The sequence below is a fragment of the Platichthys flesus genome, chromosome 18 (genome assembly GCF_949316205.1).
Source record: "Platichthys flesus chromosome 18, fPlaFle2.1, whole genome shotgun sequence".
Classification (NCBI taxonomy): Eukaryota; Metazoa; Chordata; class Actinopteri; order Pleuronectiformes; family Pleuronectidae; genus Platichthys; species Platichthys flesus.
Window position 1 is genome coordinate 19,632,435 of NC_084962.1, and position 22,319 is coordinate 19,654,753.

At 45.4% G+C, this 22,319-nt stretch overlaps 1 protein-coding gene and 1 non-coding gene across 3 annotated transcripts; both read right to left on the minus strand.

Moving 5' to 3' along the window:
* Window positions 1-242: 242 nt before the first annotated feature.
* ift172 (intraflagellar transport 172) lies at window positions 243-21,283 on the minus strand. 2 transcript variants are annotated; one of them, XM_062411327.1, is made up of 49 exons: window positions 20,949-21,283; window positions 19,806-19,949; window positions 19,549-19,661; window positions 19,414-19,453; window positions 19,246-19,311; window positions 19,066-19,145; window positions 18,879-18,963; window positions 18,490-18,704; window positions 18,255-18,378; window positions 18,029-18,124; window positions 17,763-17,924; window positions 17,616-17,669; window positions 17,372-17,475; window positions 16,515-16,600; window positions 16,012-16,124; window positions 14,669-14,836; window positions 14,374-14,510; window positions 14,113-14,220; window positions 13,113-13,197; window positions 12,659-12,751; window positions 12,477-12,554; window positions 11,410-11,652; window positions 11,188-11,266; window positions 10,957-11,077; window positions 10,109-10,253; window positions 8,390-8,479; window positions 8,093-8,190; window positions 7,662-7,797; window positions 7,427-7,543; window positions 7,077-7,219; window positions 6,827-6,920; window positions 6,636-6,700; window positions 6,311-6,491; window positions 6,119-6,228; window positions 5,124-5,253; window positions 4,383-4,481; window positions 4,147-4,256; window positions 4,007-4,070; window positions 3,534-3,620; window positions 3,262-3,378; window positions 3,058-3,168; window positions 2,847-2,966; window positions 2,196-2,291; window positions 2,012-2,071; window positions 1,796-1,894; window positions 1,514-1,664; window positions 1,323-1,414; window positions 960-1,078; window positions 243-845 (listed from the first exon to the last, which is right to left on the minus strand). In XM_062411327.1, the coding sequence occupies exons 1-48, from the start codon at window positions 20,985-20,987 to the stop codon at window positions 1,001-1,003; spliced, it is 5,226 nt and encodes a 1,741-aa protein (XP_062267311.1). In that variant the 5' UTR covers window positions 20,988-21,283; the 3' UTR covers window positions 243-845; window positions 960-1,000. The 2 variants fall into 2 exon arrangements, with proteins under 2 accessions (XP_062267311.1, XP_062267310.1); XM_062411326.1 differs by having other exon boundaries at window positions 955-1,078.
* Window positions 21,284-21,669: 386 nt separating this feature from the next.
* On the minus strand, window positions 21,670-21,741 carry trnaa-ugc (transfer RNA alanine (anticodon UGC)). The gene has a single exon. It is a non-coding gene; the product is annotated as a tRNA-Ala (tRNA).
* Window positions 21,742-22,319: the final 578 nt, after the last annotated feature.

Genomic DNA, 22,319 nt, shown 5'->3' on the forward strand with positions numbered 1-22,319 from the left:
GTTTATAATATATATTTTCTCTATCATACTGTGTATTGTAAAAATGACAAACGATGAAATAAACAAATAAGTCAAGTCTGCTGCTTTTTGTCTTCTTGAATATCTTGTTTTGTTTATTTACAACGATGGATATTTATCTACATCTTAAGATTCAGGAAAATATTCTGGTAATTGGGAATTAAATAAATAAAATCAAAATATAATGACACATAATTTCAAAGAAACATAGAAATGAACTGAAATTTGTTTACGTACCTTTTTATATCTGCACTGTTTATCACCAACACAAAGTGTGTATGTAAAAATATATTTGAAATACATTCAATCTAAAAATCTATACAAACAAAAATCCAAACACTTAAAAGTCTGCATGTAAAAACCTAAACATCTATATAAAAAGAAAACATACAGTATATGTAAGAAAACAGACACCTTAAATCTCTATGTAAATTAAAAACCAGTTTGAATATAATTTCCCAGTGTTACCAGCAGGTTATAAAGTTTAAAAGGATTAAACAGAGAGAGTTGATATCTGGTTTCTAGACAGTAGGAATGACCTCATCAGTCGTTCTGTATTCAGGTGGTTATTTGATATGAACCTGATTTCAAACTGTTTTAATGAGATGTTTTAAATTCATGAGATGAACAAACATCATCAAGCATCACGTGATAAAGGCACGATGTTTAAATTTAAACTTTATGTAACAAAATACATTTACATATTAAACACACAATAAACTCTGAAGCACGCGCTCACACACACACACACTATACACACACACAAATTAGTTCCTCTGTCGGCTCAGTACCAATCCAAAGAAACCTTTGGATTCAGCCACGTCGTCCTGAGAGAGAAACAGAAAGCAGCAGAGGAATTTGTTTTTTCAGTATTATAATTTTTCAACAGACTCAATAAAGAGAGAAAATGGACGGACGGATAGAGAAGGTTCAAACCTCACAGAAGAGGTGGAGGAGAGAACTGCAGCGGGAGCAGCAGAGGTCAGTGGAAGGAGGGCAGGCCGCCGCACCACCGCCCGATGAACTTGATGACGTCCTGACACTCTGGACTGTGAGTGGTCTGCGGGGGGGGGGGAGCAACACAAACAGCGACCAATCAGAATGCAGATTAAACATCAGAGCAGGAAGAACCAATCATCAATTAATCATTTAACTGAATAATCAAGGGTAAACATTATCCAAGTTAAAAATATATAAAACAGCAGATGTCAGCCTCCTGAGTTTCTTTCTTTTCATCGGAACCTGAACAAAACACGTCATCTTGGTTCTGGGACATTAAAAGACGTCTCCTCGTCTGTCCTCACCTTGGTGGCCATGTTGAATTTGTCCCAGTCGTCCTTGTTCGCCGTTTTGCCCACAGCCGAGAAGTTGATCCCGTTGCTCAGGACCGGGTAGCCTGGAGGCAGGAAGACCAGGAGGGGATGTGTTCAAGCATCAAAGTGGGAACATTATAGTCCTGTGTGTGTGTGTGTGTGTGTGTGTGTGTGTGTGTTACCTGTGAGGACACAGGGCAGCGAGCGCTGGCCGGTGTTTGCGTCCACCAGCGACGCCACGTACGAGTTCCTCTCGTCTCGGGGCAGAAGCTGCTTGGTGTGATCCATGCAGGCCGACAGCAGCAGGTTACGGATCTCCTCCCGCTGAGCTTCCTGCAGACACACACACACACACCCACATGAAACACCATGTTGTCAGTGAGCAGTGTTTCTGATGGACAGCTCACGGTCGGACCACAGTCCCTGACGATGTGTGTGTCTGGTGAACGGAGACAAAGACGTACGTTGATGCAGAGCTTGGTGGGAACTGGAACTTCCACTGGGATGTCTGTGTCGCGGAAGTCCGAGTAGTTGAGGTCGTCCACCGTCCCCTCTTCAATAGCCTGGAGACAGGAATCAACCAATGAGAGATGAGGACAGGTTCCTCCTCTGAGGCTCTGTAGCCTCTAGAAACTGAGTCGATCTGAATCATATGGATTTAATGAAGCTGTGACACTCACATCACACAGATCCATGAAGTGGTTGAGGAAGATGAAGGACATCGTCTCCCAGCCGGCGGCCTGCAAGGAAAAGAAAACATCACATCAAACTGATCTTTGATTCTCATCTTGTGATTTGAACTTCCTGTGATGCAGAAGACAACGTCCACTGAGCCCGAGCTGTGGAGGAAGAGGTTGGACTCACCTTGCAGAACAGACCGGCCTCGTAGAAAGCTTTGTCTGCAGGAATGAGCTCAGTGTGACGCAGCAGAGACGTGGACAGCTTGGCTGCTACGCTGACCTGAGAACACACACGAGTGTCCTGTTACAGATACACAACAAATAAACCAACAAACAAACTCACAGAAGAACATAAACAGGACCTGTGCTAGTGGAGTTCAGGATCAATGTGATTGTGCTCATTGAAATACCAAGAAGCAGGTGAACAGGAAGAATGAGGCTTCCTGAAATCCTCTCTGAGCCTTTCTGTGTTTCTGTGTTCTTGTGTTCTTGTGTATTTGTGTTTCTGTGTTATTGTGTTCTTGTGTTCTTGTGTTTCTGTGTTTCTGTGTTTCTGTGTTATTGTGTTCTTGTGTTTCTGTGTTCTTGTGTTTCTGTGTTCTTGTGTTCTTGTGTATTTGTGTTTCTGTGTTCTTGTGTCTCTGTGTTCTTGTGTTGTTGTGTTGTTGTGTTCTTGTGTATTTGTGTTTCTGTGTTATTGTGTTCTTGTGTTTCTGTGTTTCTGTGTTATTGTGTTCTGGTGTTTCTGTGTTCTTGTGTTCTGGTGTTTCTGTGTTTCTGTGTTTCTGTGTTGTTGTGTTGTTGTGTTCTTGTGTATTTGTGTTTCTGTGTGTACCAGCTGCTCCACTCCTCTGGCGGCGGCCCGTGCAGCGTAGTAGTGAGCGATGAGCAGCATCTGGCTGAAGTCCTCGTGAGCCGGGGAGTTGGCCTTGGCCGACTTGGACACGTTCTCGCTCTGAGATCCACATGAGAAGAACATGAACAGGTTGGAGTTTGAACTCGCCCCCCCCTGTCTGAGCGTGAAACATGATTGTGTTGTGACGCACCAGCTGCAGGAGGAAGTTGCGGAGGTCGGCCCACATGCGGTACGACTCCGGCCGGTCGGTGTCCGGCAGGTTGATCAGATCCAGGAACAGACGATTGTAGATGTTAAAGTTCTGATGAGTTAAAAAGGTTGAAATGCATTAAGCTTCATCTCTTTAGTTTTAGTGTGGTTGTGTTGTAAAAGCAACACAAGCGTGTGTGTGTACCTGCGGGTTGGGCGGCACCCCGTGCTGCAGGTAGAGCTGCAGAGCCGCCGGAGCGTCGCCCTCCTTGATGAGGTCGGTGGCGTACAGAGCGACGTACTTGTGGAGGATCTTAAAGTTCTGAACACAACACAGAGACAACGACAAGGAGCTCAGACGGATTCCAGACACAAGACGAATCCCACAGATTGACACGGAGGCGGTTTGTGACACGTCGACAGAGCGAAGAGGAGATTGTGAAACGTTTGAATCCAGATGCATCATGTGGTCGGTACCTGTTTGGAGGCTGTGCTCAGACACTTCTCCCACTGGCCTTGTTTCACGTACAGGTCCAGAGCGGCCATCGGATCCACATGCACCAGCTGCACAGGTTCATACAAACAAGTATTACACAGTATTATATAGTATTAAACATAATAAACAGTATTACACAGTATTATATAGTATTAAACAGTATTACACAGTATTACTCAGTACTAAACAGTTTTATTTAGTATTAAACATAATAAACAGTATTATACAGTATTACGCAGTATTAAATAGTATTAAACAGTATTGTATGTTATTATATAGTATTAAACAGTATTAAACAGTATTATATAGTATTAAACAGTATTACACAGTATTGTATAGTATTATATAGTATTAAACAGTATTATATAGTATTAAACAGTATTACACAGTATTGTATAGTATTATATAGTATTACACAGTATTACACAGTATTACTGTGTGTGATTTTACTCACAGAATCCACTTTGCCGTGATTCTTGAGATGCTCTTTGTACTTCTGGTCCACGTATTCTTCATACCTGCACAGACTCCGAGGGATCAGAGATGTGTGTGTTTGTGTGTCTGTGTGTGTGTCTGTGTGTGTGTGTTTTCTACCTGGGCTTCAGCTCCTTGGCGATTCTCTTGGCTTTGTTCCACTCTTTGCCCTCGATAAACACATCGATCGCCTCTTTGATCAAGTCCATGTTTAAATACAGCTCGGCGGCCTGGATCATGAAAAACACACAAAATCAGGAGATGATCAACGACAAAAATCAGAGGTAGTTCCACACAAGACTTATAGATTTATAGTGTGTGTGTGTGTGTGTGTGTGTGTGTGTGTCTCCACTCACAGCTTTGTAATTCCCCAGGTGTGCGAGTCGCGGCCCGACCACCTGAATCACCTCCACCGCTCGATCTCCACTCAGGAACTTCACGGACAGTTCTGCTGCCTGGAAAACACACACATGCAAAACAACAAACACACTCAACTCTACACGTCAAACAACATGATTTCATTAAAACTGATGATAACAATCTAACGTGCGCCGTCCGCCTCTCGACAGGAAGTGAACTATTGATCCCTGTCGACCCCTTTCCCCCTCGAACTCCACTGGGAGGCCAAACGTTCAGACTCCCAGTAGGGGGCTAGAAAACAAAAAGCCATCGATCTCCGCGACCTCTTGACCTTTTCCTCCGGCAGTCCGAGGGACCATTCAGATTTCAGATGATCTGATCTCCGCGGCGCTCGAGTCAATAACTCAGTGTTTGCTCTGTAGCTCCGAGCTCCGAGCAGAACAGGATCTATTGATATTTAGTGACACAGTGACCTTCGCCCCTCCTGCAGCATCATGGGTAATCTCCTCTTTCTATTCATCCACCACAGAGCTGGATAGAAGTAGAAGCTAATTACAGATTCTGTTTATTCACTTTCCTACGGTAGGATTGACAGCTTGTCTTATCTGATTGACAGCTGCAGGTCGCCTCCTTTTCTTTGTGTTTTATTGTGACGACCCGTCAGATTCATCTCGACCCGTGAATATTAAAATATGAAATCAACTTTCATCAGAGAGGAAACTGAGAGCTGCTGTTACCTTCAACCAACACTTCACCATCAGCTCCGTGTTGGAGTCGTCCTTCACCTTCAGGTAACACTCCACGGCCCGGGAGTGCTCCCCCGACTGCTCCCACTCCCTGGCCTGCTCCAGCAGACTGTCCACCCCCCTGGAAGCAGCAGCAACGCACACAGACACACACACAGACACACACACACACACACACTGTTAGATGTATAAAACAAAGCAGGAGTGATGCTTGTAATGGGAAAAGAACAGTTTCCTTGATTTCTCAGAGATTATTCATAGATTTGTAGAAGTTTAGAGAAACTGGTATTTATTAGTGTGTGTGATCCAGTGAATTTAACAGTAGCTTCATAAAGCCCCTCTGGTTGTGTTGTAATACAAGAGGGGAACTTGTGGTTCTCTTTGTCTGTGTAACGCCTCAAAGATGATTTATTTCTCCACCTTTTTGTTCCAGATTTCTGTTCTTGACAGATTCCGGTCTCTAGAAGCCTCGTCTGTCAGGAAACTGGCTCCTGGAGAGAAACTGTGGATCCTCACACTTGAACTGATCTGAACTCCGGAGGAATAATTCAGTGTTTTCTCACTTTAACGCTCTTCATCGCCCGTTTCCACTGGCAACTTTTGATGTTTTCTCCCACAGGTCATTAAAGAGGGAGAAGCGCTGGGAGGAGGATAAGAGCTGCCAGCTGCTGGTTTCACTGGGCTAACGAGCTTCTCCTTACTGGGAGCTTCGGTTTTGGAACAACACAAGAGCGTGTGTTTAATAAAGCATCAAACCGCTTCTCTGTGCATAGATTATTCTGGCGGGTGAGTGCAGCGGAGAGAAATCTAACCGAACAACCTAACAGGCCAACAAATTCTGAAACACACTCTCACAGTAACGTCCCGCACGGAGCAAACTTATGATTCCTCATTATGAATCACGTTAACGAGGCGTTTGGCTTCTGCTGAGACGATAACAGGTTCCAGCGGCTGCCTGCAGCTCAGCAGATAAACTGGAATCTCACCGGACTCCTTTTTTGGAGGACTCCCTCTCGTACTCCTCCTGGAGCGCGGACAGCTTGAAGGGGAGGTACTCCTTACAGATGCGCATGGCATCACTCCACATATCAGCTTCCTGAGAAACACAAAAACAGTAGAACATGTGATTTGGAATATGACAACATCACGAGTCCCTGTCGTAAAGTTTCTTTGTTTACCTTGTAGTAGTTGACGGCCAGCTCGGGTCTCTGGGCTCGGAGCAGGAAGCCCTCGGCCTTCTGGAAGTCTTTCTGTTCAAAGCAGGACTTGGCTTGGCCGACCAGGATCTCAGACACGCTCTCTGGATCGAAGCCCTCGGCCACCCGCTGCGCGCTGGCCCAGTCCTTGTTGTGGACGTACCTGGAACAGGGTTCAGACACATGAGCTTCAAGTCCCAGGGAAGTGAACTCATGATTCTCCTGAAAGCCTGGTGCTTAAAGTAGGAACAGGAACTTTGAACAAGTTGAGCGTCAGAGATCTCTGATCATCGTCCTCAGGACTCACATGGAAACAGCTTCTTTGGGTTTTCCTCCTTTGATGAACTCGTTCTCGGCTTCAGGAAACTTTCCCTGGGAAACGAAACCATGGAGGAATTCTTAATTAACAATATTTACGATTAAGAATGTTTGTCAACTCAAGGCCACTAAGGAAAATAGACTTTAAATCAGAATGGATTTTAAACGGGGGGGGTTTACCTCGTCTTCCAGGTACATGCCGTGTTTGAGGTGGATCTCAGGAATCTTCTCTTTACAAGCGAGTCGGGCCAAGTCCAAGGCAAAGTCAAACGAGCTGGAGACAAGAGCCAGAGCAGAGAATCCATGATCCAGAACTTACTGTGTGATTTATATACACATAATATATCTCAGCTCCTTAAAGCCAGCACGTGCTCCGCTCTGGTTGTCGTCCTGTTACATGTTGTGTTGTGTTTGTTGTGTCGCAGCTCACAAGTTATTCAACGCGGTCTCGATGCCGTTTTCCAGGAGGCCGAACTTGTTGAGCAGTTTGACGGCCGCCTCCCCCCCCAGGCTCCGGGCCCACAGGTAGGCCACCTGCTTCTGGAGCCCGCCTCCTCCGTGACTCTTAGCCACCTGTCACACGCGGCACAGGGGAAAAAAAGCACAGTATTTATTCAGATCGCCACCGGTGTGATCGAACACACAACCACACAGAAGCAGCAGAGGGAGTGTGTGTATGAGTGTGAGTGTGTGTGTGTGTGTGTGTATGAGTGTGAGTGTGTGTGTGTGTGTGTGTGTGTGTGTGTGTGTGTGTGTGTGTGTGTGAGTGTGTGTGTGTACCCTGTAAGCCTCCTCCCACATGTCGTGCACTCGGTACATGTTGACGGCAGCTTTCATGTCTTGAGCCTCGATGAAGTGATGCTCGGCCTCTGAGAACCAGGACTCGGCCTCAAACTCCTACGGGAAACAGTTACATGTTACATATCAACATACATGAACACACGTATGTGCAATGCACCACTGAGACCTCCTGGGGACCGGTGGATCGAATCCGGTGGAGCGCAGTGTGCCGTACCTTGGCCAGGAGCAGGTGGGTCTCGCTCAGCAGGTCGGGGTGATGCTTGGCCACCATGCGAATCACATCATCGAACATGCGGTTCTTCTTGTACATGGTGATGGCGAGGTCCGGCTGGTTCACGGTGGTAAACAGCCTGTATGCACACACCGACACAGACACACACCGACACACACATGAGATACCTGACGTTCCACCTCACAACAGAAAACATTGGAGAAGGATGTTATGAGAATTGAGAAGCTTTAGTGAATCGGTCTTGAAATAACGGAATCATCTCCTTTCCAACAGTCTGATGTGTTTCTGTTGTTTCTCTGGATCTCAGGTCACAGATTTCTTCACAGTCGGTTTCACTCGACTCCATTTTCCAGCCTCGAGCCGCCGGTGACGACACAAACGATATAAATATCAACACACAGACGAGCACTTACCGCTCGGCCTCTTTGAACTTCCCGTCTCCCTCCAGCTCCTGAGCTCTGCTCACGTACTGAGCCACCACTTCCTCCTCGGTCATGCACTTCACTGCCAACTGCACACGGACACACTTCTTTTGTCAAACATACTTATCATCGCAACACATCATTATTAAATCTGATGTGCAGGAGATGAAAAGTAATGAATTTGGAGATTTCTCTCAAAGGTTGAATTGATTTTCAGGCCTTGGAGTCAGTTTCAACTCAGATCAGTTAATTGATTCTACACATTGTGTGTTTGTGTTCCACACCGACCTTATGAGCCTCCTCCCAGCGTCCTGCTGTGGTGAACATCTCCACCGCCTCTTTTATTTGACCTCCTTTCACAAACAGTTGCTCTGCCACCTACAGGCCATCAAACACACAGAACACACAAAACCTGCTGTTAGAAAACAAGATGAGAATCTGGATCCAGTGAGTTGACCTGTGGTTTCTTAAGGAGACGGATGGAACTCGAGGTCTGAGTTCTACTGAGTGTTTTAGTTTGAGTTGAAGAGACGCTGCTTCTTGAGCTGTAAACTAAATTATATAACTGCTCTTTGATTTTGAAATCACACAATCACCTTGTCAATCATAAGTAATGTATTCAGAGAAGATATGAAGGAATTGTGCAGATGGAACCTGGAGGCAGAAGCTTTCCATTGAGCTCCACCTTGGAACCACAGCGTCTGTGCTGCTGGTTCCTTCTGATTCAATAAAAAGTTTAGTCATGGTTAATGTTTCCACTGAAGGCACGCGCCCTCCTTCATTGTTTTAGTTTTCACTTTCCTGCATCGTCCCTGAGTTGGAGAGCAAAGAGCTTGTTATCTTAATTACTTTCTGTGAATATGCCCATGGAGCAAACAGACGAGAATAGCCTGCTGCTATTTTCAGAGGCTGGCAGTGTGCGGAGGCTGTTTGGCTGAGCTGAGCTCATCCGAATACGAAGGGCACACTGAGCTATCATCTCTCTGCCTCTTCCCTCCGCTTTGTATCCATACCAGATTTCTCTCTTTCTCTTCCGTCCTGTATTTTTGGTGAACTATTTTTAAAACCGTCCGACTTGTCATTTTCGCCAACGCACCTCGAGCAAACGGCCCACGCTGCTCCACAGAGACGCCACCAAGTGGATCCTGAGCTCCCACTTTAATTTAGCAGTGTGTGTGTCTGTGTGTGTGCGTCTGTGTGTCTCATGTGTGACCGTATATGTCCCTGAGAGATCTGCCAAAAGCACGAGCCAGTGGCACAATGTCACTGCCCACATCGTCCCCCAGGCCTGTGTGTTGATCAGGGAACAAACCTCCTGAAGACGTGTGTCAGCATTTAGACCGAATACACAGGAAAACTCAGACTCAGAGAAGTTACCACGACTAACATGCATCTCATGGATTGAGGTATTGGAAAAATGGGAAAGAAAAAACAAAATAAACCCATAAAAAGTATAACACATCATTATAGGCGAAGCTAAGATAAGATGAAACTGCTCCGCACCGTGAGGGAGCGTCTGCTTTTAGAACGACTCTGGTTCAGGAAGGAAACTTCATGTTCAAATTCTCTATTGACGTTTTAGAAAATCCTTATAAAAAGAATTTAAAGCCTGCAACCAGGTCGAGCAGCGACAACATGAATCAAAAACATAAAACATTTGATTCAGTTCGAATAAATTATTGGAAAACAGAAATAGAGGCAGAGGAACTACATATCCCATAAACCACTGCAACTTCTTCTAAACGACTTTACTTTGTTGTTAATATAGCGGTGTAATTTATTGTAGTTTGTGTCATTTTTGTTTGTACATACTGTTCATATAGTGTAGTAGCGTAGCAGAGTTGTGTTACGTTAGTGTTGTTTTTCCTCATCCCTAAAAAAACGTGTACACGTATTGTAAAGCAGAACCATCCGTTCGATTTGGGCCTTTCTGCGTAATGCTCACTTCTTCTTCTGGTACTTGATGAATATCTTATAGACACAACTTCCTTGTTCCCGCTGTCTCACCTCATATTCCTGCACGGAGGCGTAGTACTGAGCGATCCTCACGTAGTACTTCCCGACCGCTGAGTCCTCCTGCTGCTCCAGGATGTAGAGCGCCTTCTTCCACTGGCGAGCTGTGATGGCCGCCTCGATGGCCTTCAGGGAGCAGCTGAGGAGACGAGGAGATATTAATACAAACGTGTGAACTGTTCGGCTTCGCTTGGGAAGTTATAATTAATAAAGTTATAATCCTGCAGATATTTGTGACTCCAGAGCTGCAGGTTACAGATCTGCTGCTGCTACTCGACCATAAAGATGATGATTTTTATTTGCCTATTATTTATTATCAGCGGTTATTATAAATAAGATGATTTCATAGGTTAGGGTTATTTCATAAGTCTGACTGTGCTGAAATAAAACTTTCCCCAGTCCCTCGCTCTCTCTCTCGCTCTCTCTCTCCTTTCTCCTCTTTCCTCTCTCCTCTCTCTCTCTCTCCCCTCTCTCCTCTTTCCTCTCTCCTCTCTCCTCTCTCCTCTCTCCTCTCTTTCCTCTCTCTCCTCTCTCTCCTCTCTCTCCTCTCTCTCCTCTCTCTCCTCTCTCTCCTCTCCTCTCTCCTCTCTCCTCTTTCCTCTTTCCTCTTTCCTCTTTCCTCTTTCCTCTGGCTGCAGACTACCTCTCTCTATTTTAGTATTTTCTGGGACACAACTTTCGCCATATTTAAAGACGTCTCATCTAAATCTCTTTTTTGCTGATTTAAAGAGTTGTGGGTCATCTCTGTTGGATTGTGTTTTTTACAATCTGTCCGTCCATCTGTCCATGTGTTTGTCTTCTCCGTCCTCTCTCTCTCTCCATCCCTCCTCTGCACCACATACCCGGCTTCAATGAAGTGGTTGATGGCGGCGTCCATCTGTTTCTGCTGGACCAGGCAGTCCCCCCAGTCCTCCTCCAGTTTCACCACCTTGGCAGGGAAGGCGAGACGAGCCAGCTCCACCGCTACAGGGAGCACGGAGGAGAAACGTCATTCGCTTCTTTGCAAATATGTAAAGAAACACAGATTGTATTTGTTGAAGGGAAATAGACAAGCGGCAGAACTGCTGATTTACCTTTTCTGAAGGCGCCTCCTTTGCAGTAGCACTCCAACGCTCTCTGGTTGTTCCCGATCCTCTCAAACATGTCCCCGGCCTTTAGAAGACAGAGGGGAAATCCAATCATTTCCACTAATTCAGATATTGGGGACATTAAACAACAATTCACAATGAAAAGGTGAAGAGTAAGTGTAGGAAACAACGTATAAATGATAAAGATTGAGATTTAAATCCTCTTACCCTCTCATGAAACTCTCCTCTGATCAGCCCGGCGGCGATGCGGCTGCCGGTGTCGTTGCTGACCTCCGGCTGGCTGATGGCGAGGCGGGCAGCTTTAGCCGGGAGCCCGGCCTTCATGTAGAGGTTGATCGCCCCCTGGACGTCGCCCTGACTCTCCTTCAGCTCGCCGGCCTTCTCATCCTGACCCGTCTCCGTCAACCACTGGTAATAGTTCCCACGCAAGGTGTCCAGCTCCGGGTGACCCTGCAGCCATTTTGGATCCATTTAAGTTTCTACATAAGGTAAAATGCTTGAAACACCATCGATGATTCATAATTTAGATATGGGGTCTTCAACATTTTCTCTGGTGGAGAGATGGAGCAGAGACCCCCTACTATATATATTGTTTAAATTGTGTTTTATATTAAACTGGGCCTAGTGCCATAAATAAACATAGCTACCTTGTTATTGTGCATTCAATACTAAGCTATTCAAATATAACCCGGGTTCATATATTCATGTTTTTGTTTTAGACATACATGTAGAAGAGACAGTGAATCCTCAAGCCATCTGTTGATGGCACACACACTCCCACATCAGTGAGAAGTCGGACCATGATGGGTAGCACACAACTTATCTAACCTTGGACGGATGGAGGTTTCCAGGCAGAGGGTCAAATCAGCCTCTCCATATGTAAGATGCATGTCAATGTGTATTTAAAATATTTAAATTTGTGGAAAATAAATAAAAAAATATAAAAAATATAAAAATTGTCTAATCAACCAAACATTTCGCGCCCGCCCTGCAGTACCTCCACGGACCCCCTGGGGGTCGTGGACCCCCTGTTGAAGACCTCTGATTTAGACGATAACTAAAGTTATGTTTAGTATGGGCTGAAAATAAGAATTATGAGGATGTCACTTTGAGAGGTCTTTTTGAAATCAGTTTTCTGATATTTGACAGATGATTTATTATTGAAACTTGTTTTGGGGTCCGATCTAAATTACGCTGAGGTCAAACATCTTCAGAAGAAGAAGAAGGCGGGACTTCGCAGCTCATGTGGAGTCGAGTCAGAGAATCCCTGTCACCTTGGCTTTAGCCACAGCGATGCAGTCGTCCCACATGTGCAGCTCCTGGTACATCTCGATGGCTTCATCCACAGCATTCTGCACAAAACAGGAAAACACGTGACTTCAATCTGAAGGAGTATTTATAACCACAAATACAACCTGTACAGTGTGATGCTGGGTAATCATGTTGTGTGACTGACCTGCTCCGTGTAGTGTCCCTCCGCCAGTTCAAAGTCTTTGTCCAGCATGGCCATGTTGGCCTGGACCTGGTAGAACAACGTCCCATCTCCGTCCTTCTCACAAAAAGACACAAACACACACAAACACACACACACACACACACACACTGAGTTCTCACTTTGTACAAACAGCGAAAATAGAGTTGGCGTAACTTCCTTATGTACATTTAAAAGCAATCACTCATAATCCACCAAGTGAATATTGATTCCAGTGGAGACGCTTTTCTATTCCCACCACGAGAAGCCTACATCTTTAAAGCAAATAGTTAATTATTCAGGATTTGCTGAGTGAAAATTGGCAGATTTAAAGCGACTGTGTGGAATATTGATTATCAGCACCACCCTCTTAACTGGTATGTGTTTGGTCAGGGTGGGGGTGTCAGGGTGGGGGTGTGCTGAGGGTTAGAAAACGAACCATCTCCCTGGACACCTTGTCTGCAATCTGGTTGGTTTGGTGCAGGAAGCGAAGTGTGGAGACGTCGCCCAGTGCAGCGAAACACCTACAAAGACAAACAGAGAGAGAGAGAGAGAGAGAGAGAGAGAGAGAGCAAATGATTTAGCAGGAGAGAAAGATTAGAGAGGAAGAAACACAACGAAGGAAACATCGACTGCAGTGAAGGTTGAAGGAAACACTTTGAAAAGCCGTTCACTTAATGAACAGAGATAAATTAGAGCGTTTGTCTCATTAGCCTTTGGATTCGCTGCAGAGTGAAGAGACTCAGGCTCTTCATGAGCAACTCCCTCTGAACAGTTGCATCAGGTTAATGAACAAGTCATGGAAATAAGAAAAGTTTAAATATATATATATATATAAAACTCTGTGCGACTCTTTCTCACTTCCCGCCCTCATTAACATGATCCTCTCCAGACAAAATCGTTTCTCTCCCCGATTTCAGCAGTTATGCAAATCAAGCCGAGGCCTAACGAACGGAATATGCATTATTAATGACAGAGAATTTAAATTTGAAAAGTTTCTCAAAACAGAGAGAAATAAAGATGGAGAGAAAGAGAGAGAGAGATAGAGATAGAGACAGAGAGAGAGAATGCTTATGATAGAAATTAAAATAAAAAATAAACGTTTCAGATGATTAATGAAGTTTGAGGAGGAGGTCAGACGAGGACGCAGCTTTGTGTACGTGTGTGTATGTGTATGTGTGTGTGTGTGTGTGTGTGTGTGTGTGTGTGTGTGTGTGTGTTTCATTCCAGGTCAGGAAGGTGCCCTTGTTGTTCTTCATTCTCTCCAGGCCCAAAAGATAAGTCGCAGTTACAATGAAGACTGATAAAGAATGTAATTAACTCAGAGGCACTAACGTTAGTTTGAAAGGACTTTGAGTGAGGGTGTGTGTGTGTGTGTGTGTGTGTGTGTGTGTGTGTGTGTGTGTGTGTGTGTGTGTGTGTGTGTGTGTGTTGCTGACCTCTCTGCGATGTGGAGCTGCCGTGCATTCAGAGCCAGTCTGCTGAGCTTCCTCCACATGGCTTCAGACTCTGGTGACACCTCCAGAGTCTCGAGGAAAGCTCGCGCTCTGCAGAGACACAGACAGACACAGAAACATGAGCATGCAGAAAACCCAAAGGGATGGATGGATCACGTCTCCCTGCCTACGGGGGAGAGCTGGAGAATCCCTGGGGCATCGAACCTGTGACCGTTAACAAGGTTTCTGTTGCTCTGAACTCACCTGTCATAGTCTCCATCATCGACAGCCGTATCAAACTCAATGAGGCCTTCGTCCAGCGTGTAGGACACCGTGTTGACGCCCTCCATCACGATCACGTCCGTCTTTCCTTCAACTCTCTCCAGATCCACGATGTCCCCCTGAGGAAGAGGCACAGTCGGGAAAGTGGGACTAAGTCACTTTTAGTCTCTTAAGAGAATCCTGAGGAACGTTGTGCAGCTGCTGTTTTCTTGTGAAGTCATAAACTTGTTCCCTTCCAGTAGACTTCATGTAGAGAGATGTCTCCACAGGTTCTCACCTTGATGGGGAACATGGTGATGCTCTTGGGGCTGTCGATGTTGTACCAGATGCAAAGGTTTCCCCGGTTCTGTGCCACCACCACATCGCTGCCCGGCACCCACTGGACGTACGGGCAGAAGCTCAGCAGCGTGGCCTTGTGTCCGGACTCGATGTCGTACAGGTGGAGCTGAGGAGGAGCGAGCACAGAGAGACAAAGGATCAGGATCTCCACCTCTACACCACCTGGTACAGAAGAGCTGGAGCGATACCACTCGCAGGATGGAGACACGTTTATGCTCTTTTGTTTTTTCCTGTTAATATAAGAAAGACAGATTTATTCTTATTCTCTGTCCAGGACCTCGACAGTTTACATCGTGGTTTAAGGTCTCGTAGAAAGTGGATTCATTTCCACCCGGGCCACGTGAACACTCAGTTGAGATTATGTAGATTCTAAAAGCTGCAGTGGCTGCCGCAGCACTTAGTATGTGTGTGTGTGTGTGTGTGTGTGTGTGTGTATGTGTGTGTGTGTGCATGAGACACCGCCCGCTGCTGTAATCAGCTTCCTTAATATCGGCCCCCCCCACACGTTTTTAATAATGCTCTGTCTCCAGTTTGGCCCCGGAGCTCAGCCAACTTTTAATTCAGTGAGGAGGAGCCGCCTGTTGATAAGTTCACATGAAAGCGACTTTAAATTAACGAAGCAGTTAATATAAAACTGCAGTTTTTTTATCGGCTCTTTCTGGAGGAGAATGAAATAGTTTGAATTTTTTTGCTCATATTGTCACTGATTGGTTGACACTGAATTATGTTTCCAACCACTTAACACACGGCTGTGATGTTACACAAACCAATTTTCATACAACTGAGCTGAAGATAATTTACAGCATTTTCTAAACTGAGTTGGAAAGACGTCCTGTCCCACAAAGTTATCGCTTCCTAGTGATCACCTCATGTCCTCATGTCCTCATGTCCTCATGTCCTCATGTCTTCATGTCCTCATGTTCCATTCAGGTGCAGCAAACCCTTTAACACCACTGAGAGACTCACAACTACCAGAGATGGACATGTCTCTGCCCCGGGACTCACACATAATCACCGCAGGGCAACAACTGACAACACACCTTCCTGCCACTCACAACCGACACACACACACAACTGCTCCCATATTCATACCTCTTCTCAAATAATGTTTCCTTTGGAATATAAAAATATTTATTTGACTAAAAAACCATGTTCACTTCCAAGCCATGATGTCTTTAGACCTTACTCCACCTCCGACAGGGTTTGATATCACACCACCTCACAGATCCTCCTCTGGGCTCCGCCCTCCTGTCCACACTCGTGCTGACGCTTCATTCTCACCTGCAGCTTCTTGTCCCTGAACAACAGTTTGCGTCCGGTCTCATTAAGCTCCAGCCAGTCAATCTTGGAGTCGTGGCTGATGGTTCCCAGATTGTAGCCTCCGGCCAGGTCCACTGGGAAGTGGGGGGGAGCATTGGGTTAATGGAGCAGCGACAGTGTGGCCACGTATGAAATTAAAATTCTATAATTAACCATGATTCTTTTCGAGAGTGGGAGAAGTTTCTCTCAATATATATTTGGGATCTAGTTGTGTGAGGTCATGAGTTTGTCTACTGACTTTTGGATGTGGGATTTTGTATTAAAGCTTAGATTTTATTAAAGCTGCTTTTTTAAGATAAAAACGTTGCAGAGTTTGTGCCAGATACCCCAAATTTATTTTAGGATTTATTCTTTTGTTGGTGTGGATTTTATTTTGATGTTAACTTGTGTTGGGTTGTAATGTTGTTGGTTAAAACTCAACAAGCAGCGACTCCTTCTTGCTGGTTCTTCTCATTTCTTCTTACCGATAGCGATGGTTTTCAGGTCGATCAGATACGCCAGCTTCTTGTTGTCCTGGACTCCTTTCTGCTTCCTCTCATTTATTCGGACACTGGACACACGAACACACAAACACTTTTAGAAGAGAGCTGAAAAAAACTGAGGCTGTTCATCTCCCAGGATGCACCTGGAGATGAGGGTGAGCAGCCAGAGGCGAGGAGCCGTCAGGGCGCTGTGACACCTGCTCAACAGGCGCTGACCATTAGTGAGTCACTGAGGGGCCGTCAGTCCTGACAGGTCTGACAGGTCTGAACACATCAACATGGACGAGTGTCTCACAGACTCGTCTACAGCCTCACTGCACCGACCGCTACGCAGCTCAATGCACCCATCTAATGGACAGTAGAGGAAACACACGTGATCTGGACTGATGGCTGACTGTGGTCCAACTGCTTCATGGACTTGTTCTTAGATACTTCACTGTTGATTTGGATTATTTAGAAAGTTGGTGTAGGAAGAGATGGAGAGGCAGGTGCACTGTGTCTCCTGAGATCCACTATAAAACTTAATAATGATACAGACGATGGAAGTAAGGATTTATCTAAATTCAATTTAACTTCTAACCAGTTGTCTTAGAGCTGAAAACAGATAATCTTGAACTTTTATTAAAAAAGGTGATAAAGGTGGGGTAAGCAATGGGAGTAGGGAGATGTCTGACCAGTCATCACCTGTATGCTAATTAATCCCATTTACATCTCAAACAACATCATGTATTCATTTGTGTGTCTTCCACTCAGAGGGACGAAGGGAAACCCTGTAAAACTGGCCCACGACAAAACCCACTGGCACTACTGGTTCAGAACACAACCAGGACTGGACCCACCTGATGAGATGAGGGTTCATGAACTCGGTTCGGACGGATCCCAGGATGTCGTTGTTGTTGTACTCCACCAGACTCAGCTCCCCGGCATTAAAGATCATGCACACCTGCAAAGCACATGGATCATGGTAAAACACACAGGGTGGCAGCTGAAGAGGTGGAGTGGTAAAGGAGCTCTGGTGAAGAACTGTGGTTCTAGGAGATCATTTAAAAACAGTCTCACAATCTCTGTTTCCTGTTCACTCACCGTTTCATTTTCAAAGAAGAACTTTTCGTTTCCTCCAGAACTGGGCCAGGGCACCTGAAGGAAAGAGGGAGTCATCAGTATCTGTCACAAAGGAACCAGTTTGAATCAGTTTCGAGAGGAGGTGTAAAAGAAGCAGAGAAGTCCGACCTCACTGGAGTTACTGGTCTGCAGGTCCCTCAGCAGGAGAGTGTCAGACGTGTGAGCCACGAAGTAACGATCCTTTCCCATGATCTTCACGTCTCCGATCTCATAACCGTACTCGGACTTCAGGACCACCTGGGTTCCTGTGGAGAGGTTCCTCACGATCACCTGGAGGCGGGGGAGGGGGGGGGGGGGGTGGGGGAACGAGAATTTGTGAAGACAAACTGAACAAAACATTTCGAATGACTGGCCGAGCAAGTTTCTGTCTGTACCTGGCTCAGGCCCACGTAGGTCAGCTCAAACTTGTTCTTATAGTTGGCTCTTCGCAGGCAGCAATCTAAAAGCTCCACCCCTCCACACAGGGTTCCCTGAAGAGACACACACAATCAAACAAATACACACAAAAAAAAAATGCACTCTTGAGATTTAGCCTTGCTTCACATCACTTGATATCTTAGGAATGAAGTGTAGTAAGGGTTAGGGTTAAGACAGATTTACCGCACAGAGACGGGATCCGTCTTTCTTCCAGGCCAAGCTGGTGACCGTGTACATGTTGCGAATCTCTTTAGGGTTGCCCTCGGCCCACACACTTCTCCTGGGATCCCAGTTAAACACCCGCACTCTGAAAAACATTAAACAAACGATCTGTGAGCCCCTTTGATTTAAGCAGACATTGAGATGTGGCTCAATGTTTAAATATTAAATAAAAGAATGTCCCTTTCAGTGGACCGACCGGTCGTAGCTGCCGAACACAGCCGACTGTCCGCTGGGGCTGGTGGCGGCGACGGTGAACTCCTTCTCACTCTGGTCGCGGCTGTAGTCGAAGGTCTGCAGGATGTGACCCTCTCGGTCGTAGGCCACCACCTTCTTGTCACAGCCGCCCACCATGATGCTGTTTGCCCCCCAGGCCAGGGCGTAGGGGGGGCACGGGTGTTTCAACAGCTCGCCCTGCGTAAGAGTCACAGTGGAGGTGAGTTCAGACGAGAAAACAAGGGGACTACAAGAGGAATACAGGGAGATATCTAATTATAAAGTGTTTTAATTAAAGAAATATGCAAATGGAATCCAGTATGTTGAGCATATGATACAAGGTAAATATAGAATGTGTGAGGCTGCGGGTACCTGGGACTCCCCAGGGACTTTATCAAAGAAGAAGCGAGCTACTGTCCCGTTAGCATGACCCGACAGGAAGCCGCTACCAGTCACACTGAAACCCAACAGAGATGTTAGTTATAACTTGGTAAAAGAAAAACATCCGACCCCATGCTAGCTGGTCTCGCTTCTACATGAACATGATTCATGTGTTTACTTGGGAGCCAGGGAGATGACACAGGACTCGGTGCGGTACAGCGTGGACGACTTGTTCGTCTGAGTATTCGCGAGACGAACCTACGGAAAGAGGAGAAAGAAAATGTCACAAAATGGAAATAAAAACATTATTAAAGTTTTCTGGTTTCTTACGAGGGGAATGGACGTGTTACTGACTTACCTTTCCATCAGTCAAACCATAAACTATGACATGTTCTGCAGGCCAGAGCAGGCAGGTCACAGCACTCTGAGATAAGATAAGATAAGATAAGATAAGATAAGATAAGATAAGAAGCAAGAGGACATCAGTGAAAATACTAAATAAGTAAATGTGTGTATGTTTACTTACTGTCTGAACAAACTTGTGGCAGATGGCTTTCTTGTCACCCCTACAGGAGAAGAGACCATCGATTGAAAATGTGTCTGACACACAGAACAAAATCAGGTTTAATATGAAAAGTTGAATCAGTCGAAAGGAACTTACCAATCCTCTCCGATCCTGTAGACAAAGACGATGTTGTCCGACTGGCCGATGGCGATTTTGGTGGAGTCCGGTGAAAACGCCATGTCATTGACGACATAGCTTTGTTTCCCGTACTGAGTAAAAAAAACCATTGTTAAATAACGGTTATATGAGCAGACGCTGATGATGATCAATGTGAGCATTGTGTATTATGAAGTCTTTCATAGCTGTGAGGGTTTCACGGAGACCCTGACGTGATGTAGCCTGACGTCTCTCACCTTGGAGTCCACAGGTTTGGTGGAGAACTTGTCTCTTCTCTCTCCTTGCTCATCATAGAGCAGCACCACCCTGTCCACCGTGCACACGGCTAGCCTGCTGTTGTTCGGTGCCCAGGCCATGCACGTCACCTTGGCAGCTCCCTCCTTCAAGGTGCAGAGAAGACAACGAGATAGAGGTCATACAACCAGCCGACGATGACAAAGACGGACGAGTGGACAAGACAGGCAGGACAAAGGGTCAACGGCAACCTGGGGCTGGAGCTTCTACTTCATATGAAACAAATACAACCACAAAGAGGCACAGAGCGACCACAAGAACACGTGAAACAACCACAAAGAGGCATAGAGCGACCACAACAACACGTGAAACAACCACAAAGAGGCATAGAGCGACCACAACAACACGTGAAACAACCACAAAGATGCACAGAGCGACCACAACAAGATGTGAAACAACCACAAAGAGGCACAGAGCAACCACAACAACACGTGAAACAACCACAAAGAGGCATAGAGCGACCACAACAAGACGTGAAACAACCACAAAGAGGCACAGAGCGACCACAACAAGATGTGAAACAACCACAAAGAGGCACAGAGCGACCACAACAAGACGTGAAACAACCACAAAGAGGCACAGAGCGACCACAACAAGACGTGAAACAACCACAAAGAGGCATAGAGTGACCACAATCTACAAAGTTAATATCTGAATATTTAGGCCATAATCTGAAACTGACAAAAAAGGTTTAGAGAGGTTGAACCTGTGTGTGTGGAAGATGGAAATCAAATAAAATATGTTTTGCATGATGAGGGTAATGTGAACTAAATTCTGAAATAACAAAAACACAACTTTCAGAGTGTCAGAACCTTTTTGTTTTGTCCCAAACTACGTGCACCAGTTTGCCCAATTTACACAGTTTCAAACCTGGAAAAACAAAGTGATGCACTGGGAGAACATTGACAAATTAGAAACTCGGATTATGTGTGGTAGGAATCCTGTTGCTAAACAAACTTAACAGAGAGTCAGTTCAGTCGTTTCAAAGCGAGTCTGACGAAGGCTCGTAGTTGTTTCGCTGCAGTTCTCATGGTTACTTTTTGCTCTGTAGCATTAGCATGAGCTCACTTTGTCTCTGAACGTACCTGCGGGGTCAGCAGCGTCTGCAGATGCTTCAGTTGCATCCTGGTTGTGTTCTACTTCCTCGTCCAGGTGAGAATCCGACCTGAGCCTCAGAGGAGTCGTTGGCTCCTCTTCAGCTAACAGCTAACAGCTAGCTGGCTCTCCAAGTAAACAAGCTCAGATCGTGGCCGCTCGTGGAGGCACTTCCGGTGGTAGCAGAACCAGTCTTTGATCTCACACTGTTCGGCAGAGTTGCCGTTGATCTCGCACTGTTTGGCGGAGTTGCCTTTGATCTCACGCTGTTTGGCGGAGTTGCCTTTGATTCCGCGCTGCATCTGCCTCGATGACAACACAGCCTTAGTTACCGGCCGCTGCACAGGGTTGCTAGGGCTGTGACGTCAACACAAGGCGCCCGACGGCAACAAAAACAGCCCAAAATACTAGAGCCCAGAATAAAACACAAAGTATAAAGTTACTGCTTTAAAGAAATATAATACATATAAAAATATATATATTTAAATGTATAACACGAATGTCTACAGTGTAAACAAAATGTGTACAGTGTGAATATATGTACTTTGCTGTTCAGTCTCTGTTGTAAACATGTTTCCAGATTATTTAATTCAGCGAAACGAGGAATAAACTACAACTAAATGCACAGTTTTATTTACGTATGTTTGTAAAAAGTAACGTTTAAAAGTAACTTCTACAGTTTGACGTGTGAGAAGGAAAAGAGGAAAAGAGTGGAGATGCCGGGGATTGAACCCGGGGCCTCATACATGCAAAGCATGCGCTCTACCACTGAGCTACATCCCCGTACGAATGACACTGCGGGGAGAGGTTTATTTATACCATATACACTATTCATTGTGACTGTCGACCACAATGTTTAAGACTATTTTTTTCTTTTAAATATTCAGATTAAATCCTTTGTGCAAAAATTAATACAAATCATGAAACCACATCCCACTGTTGTCGAAAGGAAAAACAATAAACTAAGATGAATTAGAAATGATGTGTATATACAGTAAACACTGGTGTAACCCTGGAGTCCCTCTGACAGCTTCCTGATCAGTGCAGCGGTGGAGTCTGTTCGTTCAGCACAAGACGTATTTACCAATCATCAAAATGGAGTCTGCTAAGTAGACTAAGCCACTAACGGGATTACATCACTATTTATAGGCCTGGGGGCTGAGGGCTGCTGTTGTGTGAGCTAAACACACAAACACAGAGTTATTCATCTGTTCACGCCCAGTCGCACGAAAAGAAGAACCGAGCTCATAAAAACTCTTTCTTCCCTGTAGACACGTCATCTTAAGATTCCAGAGAACCTCTTCAACTGTGGAACTAATATTCAATAAAACACAATGATGAACTGATAAGATTTTAAAGGT